Below are 15291 nucleotides of genomic sequence, written 5' to 3'. Positions count from 1 at the left end.
TCTAGGCTGGGGTGCAGTGGTATGATCATAGCTCACTTCAACGTCTTCCTCCCCAGCTCAAGTGATCCTCCCACCTCAGCCTCCCCAAGTAGTTGGGACCACAGGTGCATGCCATCACACTAATTAAACTTAATTAGTGGCTAATTAATTTTGTTTTTTTTGAGAAATGGAGGCTTGCTCTGTGGCCCAGGCTGGAGTGCAGTGGTGTGATCCTAGCTCAGCGCAGCCTCGACCTCCTGGGCTCAAGTGATCCTCCCAACTCAGCCTCCTGAGTAGCTGGGACTACTGGCATGAGCCACCAAGCCCGGCCGGCATCAGTATCTTTAAATCTTTTTTTTTTTTCTTTTTTTTGAGATGGAGTTTTGCTCTTGTTGCCCAGGCTGGAGTGCAATGGTGTGATCTCAGCTCACAGCAACCTCCACCTCCCAGGCTCAAGCAATTCTCCTGCCTCAGCTTCTTGAGTGGCTGGGATTACAGGCATGCGCCACCACACCTGGCTAATTTTTTGTATTTTTAGTAGAGATGGGGTTTCTCCATGTTGGCCAGGCTGGTCTCGAACTCCTGACCACAAGTGATTCACTCACCTCAGCCTCCCAAAGTGCTGGGATTACAGGTGTGAGCCACTATTGTGCCTGGCCCTTTTTTTTTTTTTTTTTTTTTTGTATATTTAGTAGAGACGGGGTTTCACTAGGTTGGCCAGGCTGGTCTTGAACTCCTGATCTCAGGTAATTCACTCACCTCAGCCTCCCAAAGTGCTGGGATTATAGGCATGAGCCATTGTGCCTGGCCTATTTTCCTTTCTCTTAAGAAAAAAAAAAATAAAAGGCTGGACTTGGTGGCTCACACCTGTAATCCCAGCATTTTGGGAGGCCAGGGCAGGAGGATCCATTCAGTCCAGGAGTTAGAGACCAGCCTGGGCAACATGGAGAGACTCTATCTCAATTAAAATATAAAATAAAATATCCTGTGTTCATTCCCTTAGGAAAAATAAAATAAAATAAAAAATAAAAAAAATTAAAAATGGGCCTGGTGGTCTAGCAGCCTGGCAAGGTAGCTCACGCCTATAATCCCAGCACTTTGGGAGGCTGAGATGAGTGAATCATTTGAGCCAAGGAGGTGGACTGAGTAACATGGTGAAACCCCGTCTCTTCAAATAATACTAAGTTAACCGAGCATGGTGGCGCGTGCCTATAGTCCTAGTTACTCGGGAGGCTGAGGTGGGAGGATTACTTCAGCCCAGCGGTTGAGGTTGCTGTGAGCTGTGATTACCCACTGCACTCCAGCTTGGGTGACAGTGTGAAACCCTGTCTCAAAAAAATAAAAATTATTTAGAAAGGGCCAGGTGAGGTGGCTCATACCTGTGGTCCCAGCACTTTGGGAGTCTGAGGTGGGAGGATCACTGGAGCCCAGGAGTTGGAGGCTGCAATGAGTCATGATGACGCCCCTGCACTCCAGCCTGGGCAACAGAGTGAGACCCTATTTTTATTTATTTATTTATTTATTATACTTTAAGTTCTGGGGTACAAGTGCAGATCGTGCAGGTTTGCTGCATAGGTGTACACATGCCACGGTGGTGGTTTGCTGCATCCATCACTATTTTTTTTTTTTTTTGAGATGGAGTCTCGTTGTGTCACCCAGGCTGGAGTGCAATGGTGCGATCTCATCTCACTGTGACCTCCACCTCCCAGGTTCAAGCGATTCTCCCGCCTCAGCTTCCCAAGTAACTAGAACTACAAATATGCGCCACCACCCCCAGCAAAATTTTTTTTTTTTTTGATACGGAGTTTCACCCTGTTGCCCAAGCTGGAGTGCAATGGCGTGATCTTGGCTCACTGTAACCTCCGCCTCCCGGGTTCAAGTGATTCTCCTGCCTCAGCCTCCTGAGTAGCTGGGATTACAGGCATGTGCCATCAAGCCCGGCTAATTTTCTATTTTTAGTAGAGACAGGGTTTCTTCATGTTGGTCAGGCTGGTCTCGAACTCCTGAGCTCAGGTGACCTGCCTCCCTTAGCCTCCCAAAGTGCTGGGATTACAGGCATGAGCCACATCGCCTGGCCTTGTAGATTTTTTTTTAGTAGAGACTGGGTTTCACCATGTTGGCCAGGCTGGTTTTGAACTCCTGATCTTAAGTGATCCACCTGCCTCAGCCTTCCAAAGTGCTGGGATTACAGGCGTGAGCCACCTCGCCTGGCCTGCTTCCGCAAGTATATCTATGGCAAACTTCTGTGTTTTAGCTGCCACCCATCACATTGTTAATGGTTGAGGAGACTCACCAATGAATAAGTCTTGGGGGTGGTGAAATTCTAAGAAAACTCACCTTTCTGCTCTGCTGGCTTGTAAATTTTTTTTTTTTTTGGTTTATGAACAATTGCTTAAACGTCACTACAGTGAAGTTTCAGGAGACAGTGAAAGCAGAGGCTGGTTCACTTTGTCATCTTGACCCGGAAGGGACGGTGTGAAGGGTGACATGAGTGGTGAGACGGTGTCTCCAGTTGCAGGTCTGGGCAAAGGACATTCTGGGCTGAGGAATAGCAGGTGCAAAGGAAAACGTGGGCACAAGTGGCATTCTCAAACTTGCGGGGCCATTGGAATCTTCCGGAGGACGCTCTCTCCGAGAGTTTCCGGGGGTTTAGGCCTGGGTGCTAGAATTTGCATAGCTAATAGGCTACAGATAGTGGCCCTGTTGCTGGGTTGGGCCTCACACGTGGAGAACCCAAACCATATATAGGAATTGTTTAGCATTTGGTAATGTTCCTTCCACACTGCCAGTATCATTATCATTTTCTCTGTAATTCCCCAGGGAGGCCCAATACAGGATCAGACACAGACACTGTGCTGATGTCGCAAGATACTTGTATCTCCCTTATGAATGGGCATGGTAACTCATGCCAGTCATCACAGCTGAGCAACATAGCAAGACTGTCTCTATTAAAAAAAAACAAAACAAAAAACTCCAAAAAAAACTGGGGTCAGGCATGGTGGCTCAAGCCTGTAATTCCAACTCTTAGGGAGGCAGAGACGGGAGGATAGCTTGAGCCCAGGAGTTCAAGACCTGCCTGGGTAATATAGCGAGACACTGTTCTAGACAAAAAAGAAAAAAAAGAAAAAAAAATTGGTAGGCATGGTGGTATGTGCCTGTAGTTCCAGCTATTCAGGAGGCTAAGGCAGGAGGATGGCTTGAACCCAGGACTGGAGGCTGCAGTGAGCTATGATCATGCCACTGCACTCCAGCCTGGGCAACAGAGCAAGACCTTGTATCTGAAAACAAAAGTTTATTTATTTATTGAGACAGTCTCACTCTGTTGCCCAGGCTGGAGTGCAGTGGCTTGATCTTGGCTCACTGCAATCTCCGCCTCCCAGGGTCAAGTAATTCTCCTGCGTCGGCCTCCTGAGTAGCTGGGATTACAGGTGCATGCCACCACACTCAGCTAATTTTATTGTACTTTTAGCAGAGATGGGGTTTCACCACATTGGCCAGGATGGTCTCGATCTCCTGACCTCGTGATATGCCTTCCTTGGCCTCCCACAGTGCTGGGATTGGAGGCATCTTGGGCCACTGCGCCTGGCCCTTCTTATTTATAATAATTCAGTCTCCATAGAGACTGTCAAAAATTGCCAATGCCGAGTATATTTCAAGTCATCATGACGGGGTATTGGGAAAAGTTTTCAATTAACAATAATCGTGCCTCAGATAAACCTCATTGGCTACGATACTGCCACTGTGCAAAGCTATTTATTTATTTATTTTTGAGATAGAGTCTTGCTCTGTCACCCAGGCTGGAGTGCAGTGGTGCGATCTTGGCTCACTGCAACCTCTGCCTCCCAGGTTCAAGTGATTCTCCTGCCTCAGCCTCCTGAGTAGCTGGGATTACAGGCACCTGCCAAGCCCGGCTAATTTTTGTATTTTTAGTAGAGATGGGGTTTCACCATGTTGGCCAGGCTGGTCTCAAACCCCTGACCTAATGATCCGCCCGCCTCGGACTCCCAAATTGCTGGGATGACAGGTGTGAGCCACCGTGCCGGAGGAGTGATGAAAGGCCTGATCTACACTCCCATCTCCCTTGCGGCTGGAGACAGGAAGGGAGTTGGCCAGTGTGGACCCACACCGGGCTGGGCAGACCAGGACTTCAACACCAGCCAAGGGCTTTCCCCGGGTCACGTTCATCTCCATCTGGCAGTGCTTCCTCTTTTGGAGCAAAGTTTTCACTGCTTCTTGGCCCATCCTCCCAGCCCTGGATTGGCTGCCTCTCAGCAGGCCAGCACAGATGGGAAATGTGAGTTTCCGACAACTCGCCCGCCCGCCTGACACTGTCCCTTTCTTGCAGGGGAATTTTCCCACCTGGACTCTCCAAGCTTCTGCTTGCGGGGTCCCGAGGGACTCCTGCTGGGAAGCGTCCAGTGGGTGGGTGGGGGCAGGCCAGGGAAGGCCCAGGGGTCCTGGGGAAACTGGGCAGGAGGGCTGAGCATGACATTCAGGGTTCCACTGGGGAGGGGTGGCTGCGGGGGGGGGGGTCGGGTGCTCCCGGAGTGAGGGTGGTTGAGGCCTGGCTGAATTCTGACTCTTCTTAGGAAGTGCTGGATGTGGGGGCAACCTGGGGGAGTCCCAGTGATGCGGGGCTAGAGTGCTGAGAGGAGGGGAAGAAGAGACTAACAAGGAGAGAGACAGGGAGAGACAGAGGGAATCAGAGACAGACAGAAACAGGCAGAGAGAAAGAGTGAGAGCCAGAGCCACACAGTGACAGGAAGAGACACACGGAACAAAGGAGACTGAGTCAGCAAGAGATCCACGGAGACACCGGGAAGCAGCGGCAGGGAGAGAGAACCAGGGCGGTGGACACACAGCAGGGAGAGAGGAACCTGGGGCCGCGCTTGGAAGGCCAGAAACAGAAAAGAAAGCGAAAGGCGGAGAGAGATCCCGGTGGAGAAAGTTCCGCGGAGTTGCGGGGAGGGCTCCGGGCAGCCTCCGACTCTGGAGAAAGGCCGTGGGCAGAAGGGCGGGCTCTGGGCGGGGACAGGCTCTGGGATTGGGAGCTTCTCTTTAAAACGGCGGCGCCGGAGTCCGCCCGCAGTCTCTTGTCGCCGGTCATGGGACACTCCCCTGATGCCGCGCTGGACCCCGAGGCCCCGTGGCCTCCGGCGCCCCGCACCCGCTCCTGCCGCCCGCTGCCTTGGGTCCTGGCCTCCGGGCTGCTGCTGCTCGCGGCCGCCTGCGCCGTCTGCGTCGCCCGCCCCTGGGCCGTCTCCGGGGCTCACGACTCGCCCAGCTCCGTACCCAGCCCGAGACTCTGCGACAGCCCCGAGCTTTCGCCAGGTGACCCCGCCGGCCTCCAGGACCCGCGGCAGGTGAGACGCGCCCCGACCCTCGGTCGCGGATCTCCCGGGATGCCCCCGCCGCCCCTCTGGGACTCCCTTCTCCATCCCGCACCCCCGACCGGGGAGAGGAGACCCACGGCGGCTCCCACCCTCCATCTAGCACCGAGACGGGGCGCATACATTTCATCCTGCACCCCTAGGAGACCCCATCTGTACCCCCGGCCGGGGGCGGTGAGGAGACCCCCAACAGGATTTTTTTTTTTCTGAGACGGAGTCTCGCTGTGTCGCCAGGCTGGAGGGAGTGCAGTGGCGCGATCTCGGCTCACTGCAACCTCTGCCTCCAGGGTCTCCTGCCTCAGTCTCCCAAGTAGCTGGGACTACAGGCGCAGAGCCAGTTTTTGTATTTTTAGTAGAGACGGGGTTTCACGATGTCGGCCAGGAGGATCTCGATCTCTTAACCTCGTGATCCGCCCGCCTCGGCCTCCCAAAGTGCTGGGATTACAGGCGTGAGCCACCGCGCCCGGCCCCCTAACAGTTCTTTTTGGATCCCTGTGGGTCCCCTTCTTCTAGCCTGGGGGCACCCCTTTCATCCTGTGCCCCCTACGAGACCCTGGGCCTGGGAGAGGAGATCCCACAAGTTCTTTTTGGACCTCCAAGGGCTCTCCTTCTCCATGTTGCACGGGAGGGCACCCCTTTCATTTCGCATCCCCACGAGACCCCATCAGCACCCTAGGCCAGGAGGAGGAGACCCCACAGTCCTCAAATCCCTGGGGACAAGTCTTCTGCTCCCCGGGTCGGAGAAAGAGGGCTTCTCTCCTCTATGAGGCACTCGGTGGGGGCACCCCTCCTCATTCCGCATTCCCATGACACCCTATCTGCACGCTGGACGGGGTGACCCTCCGCAGCTCTCCAACCCTCAACGCCTTCATGAGGGGAACGTTTTTTCCATCCCTGACTCAGGGGGGCACTTCCTCTTTATCTGGGACCACCCAGGAGACTCCCAGTTCCTTTGCTAATGCCCAAAGACTCATTTTTCTCCCCAACCCTTGAGGTATCCCCCTCTCCCTTTTAAGATCCCCAGGGGAACCCCTGAAAGTGGGCTGGGAAGAAGAGGGATCTCTTTTCCCTCCTGAATTTTTGGAGGTCTGTTCTTGGGGCAGGCTGAACCACCAGCTTCGTGTGTGTTTTTGTGTGTTTGTGTACGTTCTCAGTGTTCTTTATTTGGGAGGAAAGTGTTGATTCCAGGTCTGCACAGACCCTGGGGACCCTGATGGTTGAAGTGAGTGGGGACAGCACCGCTCCACTTTCTAGGGAAACCCCCATCCACCTTCCTCCTTTCCATTTTTAACAGGGCATGTTTGCACAGCTGGTGGCCCAAAATGGTGAGTGTCCTGCCCCACTCCCGTCCCGGTCCCTCCTGGGGATACTAAGACGGGGAGCGCCTGTAGATTGAGGCTCTGCTGCCCACTTGCTCTGACCCTCCACCCTGCCCCCTCTGAAAGCTGCCACTTCCCGTCTTTGAACGCCACCGATCGCTCTTTCTGACTTGCCCTGACTCTCCGGATGCCACAGCCTCCCCATCAGACCCCCATCTGGGCCCACCTGGGACCCCTGCCCTATCAGAACTGGGGCTTGACACCCCCAACCCCCAGTCTGGTTTAGAGCCTCTGGCCTCCTTCTTTTGGAAACCCTTCTCCCCGCTGCTTTCCTTCCCCATTTCATGCCCCCTCCCAGCTCCCCAGCCTCTTCTCCCCCACCTCTCCCTCCCCCAGAGCCGCCTCCCTACTCCCATTCTGTCCCGTACCCAGATCCTCCTCCTCTCCCCTTCCTCTCCCCTAGACCCTCCTCCCTATCCCCTCACCTGCCCCTTCCCCAAACCCTCCTCCCCACGACTTCCCTCTCCATCCAGAGACTCCCTCCCACTCCAGAATCTCTCTCCTCCTTTCCCTATCTAGAGACCCCCTTCTTCCTTCCCCTCCCCCTCCAGAGACCCCTTTCCCTCTTTCCTTCCCTGTTAAGACTCTCCTTCCCACCCCTGCCCCTCGGCGGTGAGCCCCCTCCCTGCCCTCCCCTCTCCTAGGCACTTCCTCCTCCCTTTTCCTTTCTTCCAAGTCCTCTCTCACCAGGTCCTCTGTCCACCCCTCTCAAAGTCCCCTTGATTCCCTGATCCAGCCTTCCTCTAGAACTTCTCCCTTTCTTAACAGCCTCCCCTCTCCGTCCCAGCCTCTTCCATCTCTCCTCTCCCCTTCCCTGCCTTCTCTCTCTTCTCCACGCCCCCTCCTTCATTTTGGGATCTGCCGCTCCCTCCACCCTCACTATCCTCTCCAGGAGTCCCCGCACCCCTCCCTGAGGCTTCTTCCAGCTAGAGCCACTCTGCCTTTTGCTTTTCACCCCCTCTTCCTCTTCCTGGCAGTCTGTCCCCGCACCTCCATTACTCCTTCCCCACCCAGCCTTTTGGAATTCTGCCCTCTCTTGACTGTTGTCCCTGGATCCTCTTCTTCTGTTCTATCCCCGTCTTTCCCTCCCCCAGCCCCGTCTCAGAGTCCCCCCTCCATCTCAGTCCCCTTCAATCACCCCCCACCCCCATGCTCGGCTCTCAGCAATGCTCAGCTAAGTGCATCCTCTCCTCCCACAGTTCTGCTGACCGACGGGCCCCTGAGCTGGTACAGCGACCCAGGCCTGGCAGGCGTGTCCCTGGCGCAGGGCCTGAGCTACGAGGAGGACACGAAGGAGCTGGTGGTAGGCACGGCTGGCGTCTACTACGTCTTCCTGCAACTAGAGCTGCACCGTGTGGTGGCCGGCCAGGGCTCAGGCTCCGTCTCACTGGCGCTGCACCTGCAGCCGCAGCGCCCGGCTCCTGGGGCCACCGCCCTGGCTCTGACCGTGGACCTGCCACCCACCTCCTCCGAGGCTCGCAACTCGGCCTTCGGTTTCCGGAGCTGCCTGCTGCACCTGGGTGCCGGCCAGCGCCTGGGCGTCCATCTGCACACTGACGCCGGCACACACCATGCCTGGCAGCTTACCCAGGGCGCCACTGTCTTGGGACTCTTCCGGGTGACCCCCGAAGTCCCAGCCGGACCGCCCGCACTGAGGTCCGAATAACGCCCCGCCTGGGTGCAGCGCACCTGGACAGAGACTGAACCCTACTGAGACCCCTGGTGCTGGGTCCCTGCTGCTTTCTTTACCTCAAGGGGCTGGGTAGGGGTCCCTGCTGCTGACCTCCCCTCGAGGACCCTCCTCACCCCCTCCTGCCCCACGTTGGACCTTGATATTTATTCTGACCCTGATACCAGATATTATATGTATGTATATATTTAAAGAGTTTGTATATATTTCTGAGTTTGTGGAATGGGCTTTTTTAGGGGAGTTTTCGGGAGGTCTTCTACATTGCCAAGCTGGTCTCAAACTCCTGGACTGAGACCATCCTCCTGCCTCAGCCTCCCAAGCAACTGGGATTCACACTTTCTATAAATTCATTGTACTTACTTGCTTATTTGTGTTTATTGAGCATCTGCAGTGTGCCAGCATTGTGCGGGGGCTGGAGGGCTAGAGACACATCCGGAAATGGACCAAAAGAAAATCTGACATGTTCATATCCCCGGCCTCTACCTCCTGTGTGATACTTGGGGCTAGCTTTTTTCTTTTCTTTCTTTCCTTTTTCTTTCCTTCTTTTCTCTTTTTCTTTTCTTTTCCTTCCTTCCTTCCCTCCCTCCCTTCTTCCTCCTCCCCTCCCCTTCTCCGTCCACCCCCTCCCTCTCCCCCTTTCCTCTCCCCTTTCCTCCCCCGCTTCTCCCCCCACATCCTGTGTGATACTGGGGCTAGTCCCGCCGTCCCCTCCTACCCTCCCCTCCCCCTCCCCTCCCACCCTCCCCTCCCCCTCCCCCCTGCTCTCCCTCCCCTCCCCTTCCCCTCCCCCTCCCCTTTTCTCTTTCTCCCCCCCCACACCCCTTGTTCCCCCTCCCCTTTCCCCCATAGTGAAAATACTATGAGAGACAGTAAAATAAGAGATAGTGAAAATACTATGAGAGATAGTGGAATAAAAACACTAGAAGAAAACGTAGGCAAAACCATCCAGGACATAAGCATAGGCAAGGACTTCATGATGAAAACACCGAAAGCAATGGCAATAAAAGCCAAGATAGACAAATGGGATCTAATTAAAATTCAGAGCTTCTGCACGGCAAAAGAAACCATGATTAGAGTGAATTGGCAACCAACAGAATGGGAAAAAATTTTTGCAATCTACCCATCTGACAAAGGGCTAATATCCAGAATCTACAAAGAACTAAAACAGATATACAAGAAAAAAACAACCCCATTCAAAAGTGGGTGAAGGTTATGAACAGACACTTTTCAAAAGAAGACATATATGAGGCCAGCAAACATATGGAAAAATGCTCATCATCACTGGTCATTAGAGAAATGCAAATCAAAACCACATTGAGATACCGTCTCACGCCAGTTAGAATGGCGATCATTAAAAAATCTGGAGACAACAGATGCTGGAGAGGATGTGGAGAAATAGGAACACTTTTACACTCTTGGTGGGAGTGTAAATTAGTTCAACCATTGTGGAAGACAGTGTGGTGATTTCTCAAGGATCTAGAAATAGAAATTCCGTTTGACCCAGCAATCCCATTACTGGGTATATTCCCAAAGAACTAGAAATTGTTCTACTGTAAAGACACATGCACATATATGTTCACTGCAGCCCTGTGTACAATAGCAAAGACTTGGAACCAACCCAAATGCCCATCAGTGATAGACTGGACAAAGAAAATGTGGTACATATACACAATGGAATACTATGCAGCCATAAAAAATGATGAGTTTGTGTCCTTTGTAGGGACTTGGATGAATCTGAAAATCATCATTCTCAGCAAACTGACACAAGAACAGAAAACCAAACACCACATGTTCTCACTCATAGGTGAGTGTTGAACAATGAGAACACGTGGACTCAGGGAGGGAGCATCACACACTGGGGGAAGTTGAGGGGGTACGAGACAGCGGGTGGTGGGAGGGAGGGGAGGGTGGGGAGGGTGGGGAGGGAGGGAAGGGATAACATGGGGAGAAATGCCAGATATAGTATGCACCTAAAGTAAAATAAATAAATTAAAAAAATAGTTAAGGTAAAGTTTAAAAAATGAAAGCATTTATTTCAAAATAAAAAAAAGGAGATAGTGAAGATACTATAGAGATAGTGAAAAAAGATATAGTGAAAATACTATAGAGACAGTGAAATAAGAGATGGTGAGGATACTATGAGAGTGAAATACTGTGCATTGAGCAGGATGCATTGGGAGCGCTAAGATAAGACAACACAAAGGTGCCTTCCTTGAGCAGTGACACACAGATTTACAGATGACCTCATACAGTGACAGATGTTGGTATGACACAGTAGCAACAGCTCACAGAAGAGCAGTGCCTATGACATGGCTGTGATGTGATAGGGATATTGCCAAGCTGGGCATGGTGGCTGAGGCAGGAGGATCTCTTGAGCCCAGGAGGTCAAGGCTGCAGTGAACTGTGATCACACCAGTGCAGTCCAGCCTGGGAAACAGAGAGAGACCCTGTTTTTTTTTTTGTTTTTTTTTTTTTCTTCTGGAGATGGATTTTTGCTCTTGTCACCCAGGCTGGAGTACAGTGGCCTGATCTTGGCTCACTGCAACCTCCGCTTCCCAGGTTCAAGCGATTCTCCTGCCTCAGCCTCCCGAGTAGCTGACATTACAGGGCGCCTGCCACCACATCAGCTAATTTTTTTATTTTTAGTAGAGACGGGGTTTTACCGTGGTGGCCAAGATTGTCTCAAACTTCTGACCTCATGATCCGCCCACCTCAGCCTCCCAAGGTGCTGGATTACAGGCATGAGCCACTGCGCCCTGCCTGAGACCCTGTCTTAAAAAAAAAGAACCCTCTTGCCAAGATGGGAGTTACAAAGTCATAATGTTATAAAAGCAATTATGCAAGGATGGGATATTGTAAACCAACCACAGCTTTATAATATCACAGCCATGACTCAAAGTTGCCAAACAGAAAGACAAATGCTGCATGATCTCACTTACATGTGTAATCGAAAATAGTCAAACACATAGAAGCAGAAACAGAGCGGCGGTTGCCAGGGGCTGGGGGTGGGAAAATGCAAGGTGTTGGTCAAAGGGTACAAACATTCAGTAAAGAAAGATGAGACGGGGCATGGTGGCTCACACCTGTAATCCCAGCACTTTGGGAGGCCAAGGTAGGTGGATCACTACAGATCAGGAGATGGAGACCAGCCTGGCCAACCTGGTGAAACCCCGCCTCTGCTAAAATTACACAAATTAGCCGGGCGTGGTGGCGGGAGCCTGTACTCCCAGCTACTCAGGAGGCTGAGGCAGGAGAATAGCTTGAACCCAGGAGATGGAGGTTGCTGTGGGCCAAGATCGTGCCACGGTACTCCAGCCTGGGAGACAAAGTGATATTCTATCTCAAAAAAAAAAAAAAAAAAAAAAAAAATGCTGGACGAGGTGGCTCACACTTGTAATCCCATTGTAATCCCAGCACTTTGGGAGGCCAAGGCAGGTGGATTACCTGAGGTCAGGAGTTCGAGACCAGCCTGGCCAACATGGTGAAACTTCGTTTCTACTAAAAATACAAAAATGAGCCTGGCAAGATGGCAGGTGCCCATAGTCTCAGCTACCTGGGAGGCTGAGGCAGGAGAATTGCTTGAACCTGGGAGGCAGAGCTTGCAGTGAGCAGAAATTGCACCATTGCACTCCAGCCTGGGCAACAAGAGCGAAACTCTGCCTCAAAAAAAAAAAAAGTGTCTTTATTGGATTAATAAGGGACTCCCTTTTTCTCATTTTTTAATTATTATTTTGAGACAGGGTCTCACTCTGTCACTTAGGCTGGAGTGCAGTGGCGCAATCTTGGCTTACTGCAACCTCTGCCTCCCGGGTTCAAGCGATTCTCTTACCTCAGCTCTCTAGTAGCTGGGACTACAGGTGTGCACCGCCACATCAGGCTAATTTTCGTAGTTTTTGGTAGAGTTGGGATTTCAGCATATTGGCTATGCTGGTCTGGAATTCCTGACTTCAAGTGATCCACTGGCTTCGGCCTCCCATAGTGCTGGGATTACAGGTTTGAGCCACTGTGCCTGGCTGGGAACCCCCTTCTTCTAGCAGACAAAAGCTAGGTGCACAGTTTAGGGAGCAGATTATGGGCTAGATTTGAGCCTTCACTCACACCTTTAGTCCAGGAACTAAATATACATATATATGTAATATGATTGGGTGTGTTGGCTCACGCCTGCAGTCCCAGCACTTTGGGAGGCTGAGGTAGGAGGATAATTTGAGCACAGGAGTTCAGGACTGACCTGTGCTACACAGGGAGGCCCTGTCTCTACAAAAAGCTGGGTGCAATGGTACACACCTGTAGTCCCAGCTACTTGGGAGGTTGAGGTGGGAGGATCACTTGAAGCCAGGAGTTCGAGGCTGCAGTGAGCCATGATTGCACTACTGCACTCCAGCCTGGGTGAGAGAATCAGACTCTGTTTTTTGAGATGGAGTCTCGCTCTGTCGCCCAGGCTGGAGTGAAGTGACGCGATCTCCGATCACTTCAACCTCTGCCTCCGGGGTTTAAGTGATTCTTCTGCCTCAGCTTCCTGAGTAGCTAGGATTATGGGTGTGCCACCATGCCAAGCTATCCCTTTTTTTTTTTTTTTTTTTTGTATTTTTAATAGAGATGGGGTTTCACCTTGTTGGTCAGACTGGTCTTGAACTCCTGACCTCGTGATCTGCCCGCCTCGGCCTCCCAAAGTGCTGGGATTACAGGCGTGAGCTATGGTGCCTGGTTCTCTCACTCTGTCTATATCTAATCAGATATATATATACATATATATATCAGAGGCTGGGAAAAGGGGAGAGGAGGATGAGGAAAAAAATGTGTTTATTATTGAACTGAACCCTTAATGGAAAAAATGGTAAATCATATATGCACATTTTACATATATAAAATTATAAATATAATTTATATACATAGTATATTCATGTATACAAAGCTGGGAAAAGTGTTAATCTCCCAAGCAGAAAGCTGACTTTGTCATAACTCCTTTGGCAGCTGAACTTGACTGTGCCCGTGTAATTGCACTGAGGGTCTTTATTCATTGTGTAGCCTGCGTATTCATGTAAACAGGGATGTCAGCATGCTTGATTACGGGGATGTGCCAGGAGCTCCCAGAGCGGGTAATTCATGCTACACCACACATCATACTACCTTTTTTTTTTTTTTTTTTTTTTTGAGACAGTGTCTAGCTCTGTCTCCCAGGCTGGAGTGCAGTGGCATGATCTCAGCTAACTGTAACCTCTGCCTCCCGGGTTCAAGCAATTCTTCTGCCTCAGCCTCCTGAGTAGCTGGGACTACATACAGGTGCATGCCACCACACCCGGCTAATTTTTATTTATTTTATTTTTAGCAGACATGAGAGTTCACCATATTGGCCAGGCTAGTCTTGAACTCCTGACCTCTTGAAACGCCCGCCTCGGCCTCCCAAAGTGCTGGGATGATAGGCGTGAGCCACCGCATCCGGCCACATCACACTACCTTTCTAGATTCTGCATCTCCAAGTGTGGCTTCTAGGGTTTGGAATCAGGGAAGGCGAATTTGTTAGAGGTCATGGGGTGGGAACGAAGACTGTGTGCAAGAGGTAAGATGTCAGGAAGCAGAGGTGTGCCCACACCACTGAGGTAGCTGTGGTGCCCCTTTCGGGGGGAATTTCCATTCTGGGGATCCCCATTGTGAGGTTTCCAAGAAGGGAACACTTTTCAAGTCCGCTTTCCTGATGCTTGCATCTTGTCACGGTTGCATCTTACCTTGTCTTGCTGCCCGCAGTCTCTGGCTTGGTCTGCTTAGGAAACTCCTGGTGCCTGAGATCAGGGTTGAGATGAGGGCCTTAGTTCGGCCAGTCGCAGCATCTCAGTGGGGTGAGACGCCTCGGTGGGGAAGGCAGAGTGGAAAACCTGACGCCTTCCACCAGCAACTCTTGTGACTCTGTGTGAGGTGGGGTTATGTGGGTAGGAAGGAGTGGAGATGGATCGTGTGGTCTGCAGAGGATGCATTTTGGAGCCGACAGAGCTGAGTTTAAGCCTGGGTTCTGCCAGTGCTGTCTAGGCTGTGCATCCCTGGGCAAACGTCTTCACCTCTCTGGGCCAGTGTCTTCAATTATAAAACTGGAAAATAATTCTCATGGGCTCTCGGGAGTTTTAAATGAGCCAGCAGTTTCAATTGCACAGTGGCTGACATTGGATTTCTTATGTGAAATCTATTACTATTATTGTTATGATTATTCGAAACAGAGTCTTGGGCTGTTGTTCAAGCTGGAGTGTAGTGGTGTGATCTCGGCTCACTGTAAACTCTACCTCCTGGGTTCAAGTGATTCTCCTGCCTCAGCCTCCCAAGTAGCTGGGAGTACAGGCACATGACACTACCACGCCCAGCTAACTTTTTTATTTTTAGCAGAGACAGAGTTTTGCCATGTTGGCCAGGCTGGTCTTGAACTCCCGACCTCAGGTGATCTGCCCATCTCAGCGTCCCAAAGTGCTGGGATTACAGGTGTGAGCCACTGAGTCCAGACCATTTTTTTTTTTTCTCTTGAGATGGAGTCTTGCTCTGTCACCCAGGCTGGAGTGCAATGGCAGGATCTTGGCTCACTGCGACCTCCACCTCCTGGGTTCAAGCAGTTCTCCTGCCTCTGCCTCCTGAGTAGCTGGGACTACAGGCACCACTATGCCTGGCTAATTTTTGTATTTTTAGTAGAGACAGGGTTTCACCATGTTGGCCAGGCTTATCTCGAACTCCTGACCTCAAGTGATCCCCCCACCTCAGCTTCCCAAAGCGCTGGGTTTATGGGCGTGAGCCACCACATTTACTCAAACTGCGTTTTTCCTCTGCTCTACCACCACCACCACCACAATCGTCAATATAGAAGGGGACTTCTGTGGCC

The 15291-nt window shown here is 51.7% G+C and overlaps 1 protein-coding gene and 1 non-coding gene across 2 annotated transcripts; one reads left to right on the top strand and one right to left on the bottom strand.

Annotated features, from left to right (window-relative positions):
* Positions 1–3589: 3589 nt before the first annotated feature.
* Positions 3590–3730, bottom strand: LOC135276900 (U4 spliceosomal RNA). Its single transcript, XR_010344451.1, has one exon. It is a non-coding gene; the product is annotated as a U4 spliceosomal RNA (small nuclear RNA).
* A 774-nt stretch (positions 3731–4504) lies between these two features.
* Positions 4505–8415, top strand: TNFSF9 (TNF superfamily member 9). Its single transcript, XM_012435859.2, has 3 exons — positions 4505–5342; positions 6664–6694; positions 7948–8415. Exons 1-3 carry the CDS (start codon positions 5085–5087, stop codon positions 8412–8414), a joined length of 756 nt encoding a protein of 251 aa, XP_012291282.1. The 5' UTR covers positions 4505–5084; the 3' UTR covers position 8415.
* The last annotated feature ends 6876 nt before the right edge of the window (positions 8416–15291 follow it).

The sequence above is a fragment of the Aotus nancymaae genome, unplaced genomic scaffold (assembly GCF_030222135.1).
Source record: "Aotus nancymaae isolate 86718 unplaced genomic scaffold, 86718_ANA_hifiasm-v0.15.2.pri h1tg000028l, whole genome shotgun sequence".
NCBI classification, from domain to species: Eukaryota; Metazoa; Chordata; class Mammalia; order Primates; family Aotidae; genus Aotus; species Aotus nancymaae.
Note: the sequence above shows the minus strand (reverse complement) of the source record. Positions and strands in the feature narration are given on the sequence as shown.

Coding starts and splice junctions, on each gene's coding strand:
- TNFSF9 (XM_012435859.2), top strand. CDS start 5,085: ATGGGACACTCCCCTGATGCCGCGCTGGACCCCGAGGCCCCGTGGCCT. Junction 5,343..6,663: donor GCCTCCAGGACCCGCGGCAG/GTGAGACGCGCC, acceptor CATTTTTAACAG/GGCATGTTTGCACAGCTGGT. Junction 6,695..7,947: donor ACAGCTGGTGGCCCAAAATG/GTGAGTGTCCTG, acceptor CTCCTCCCACAG/TTCTGCTGACCGACGGGCCC.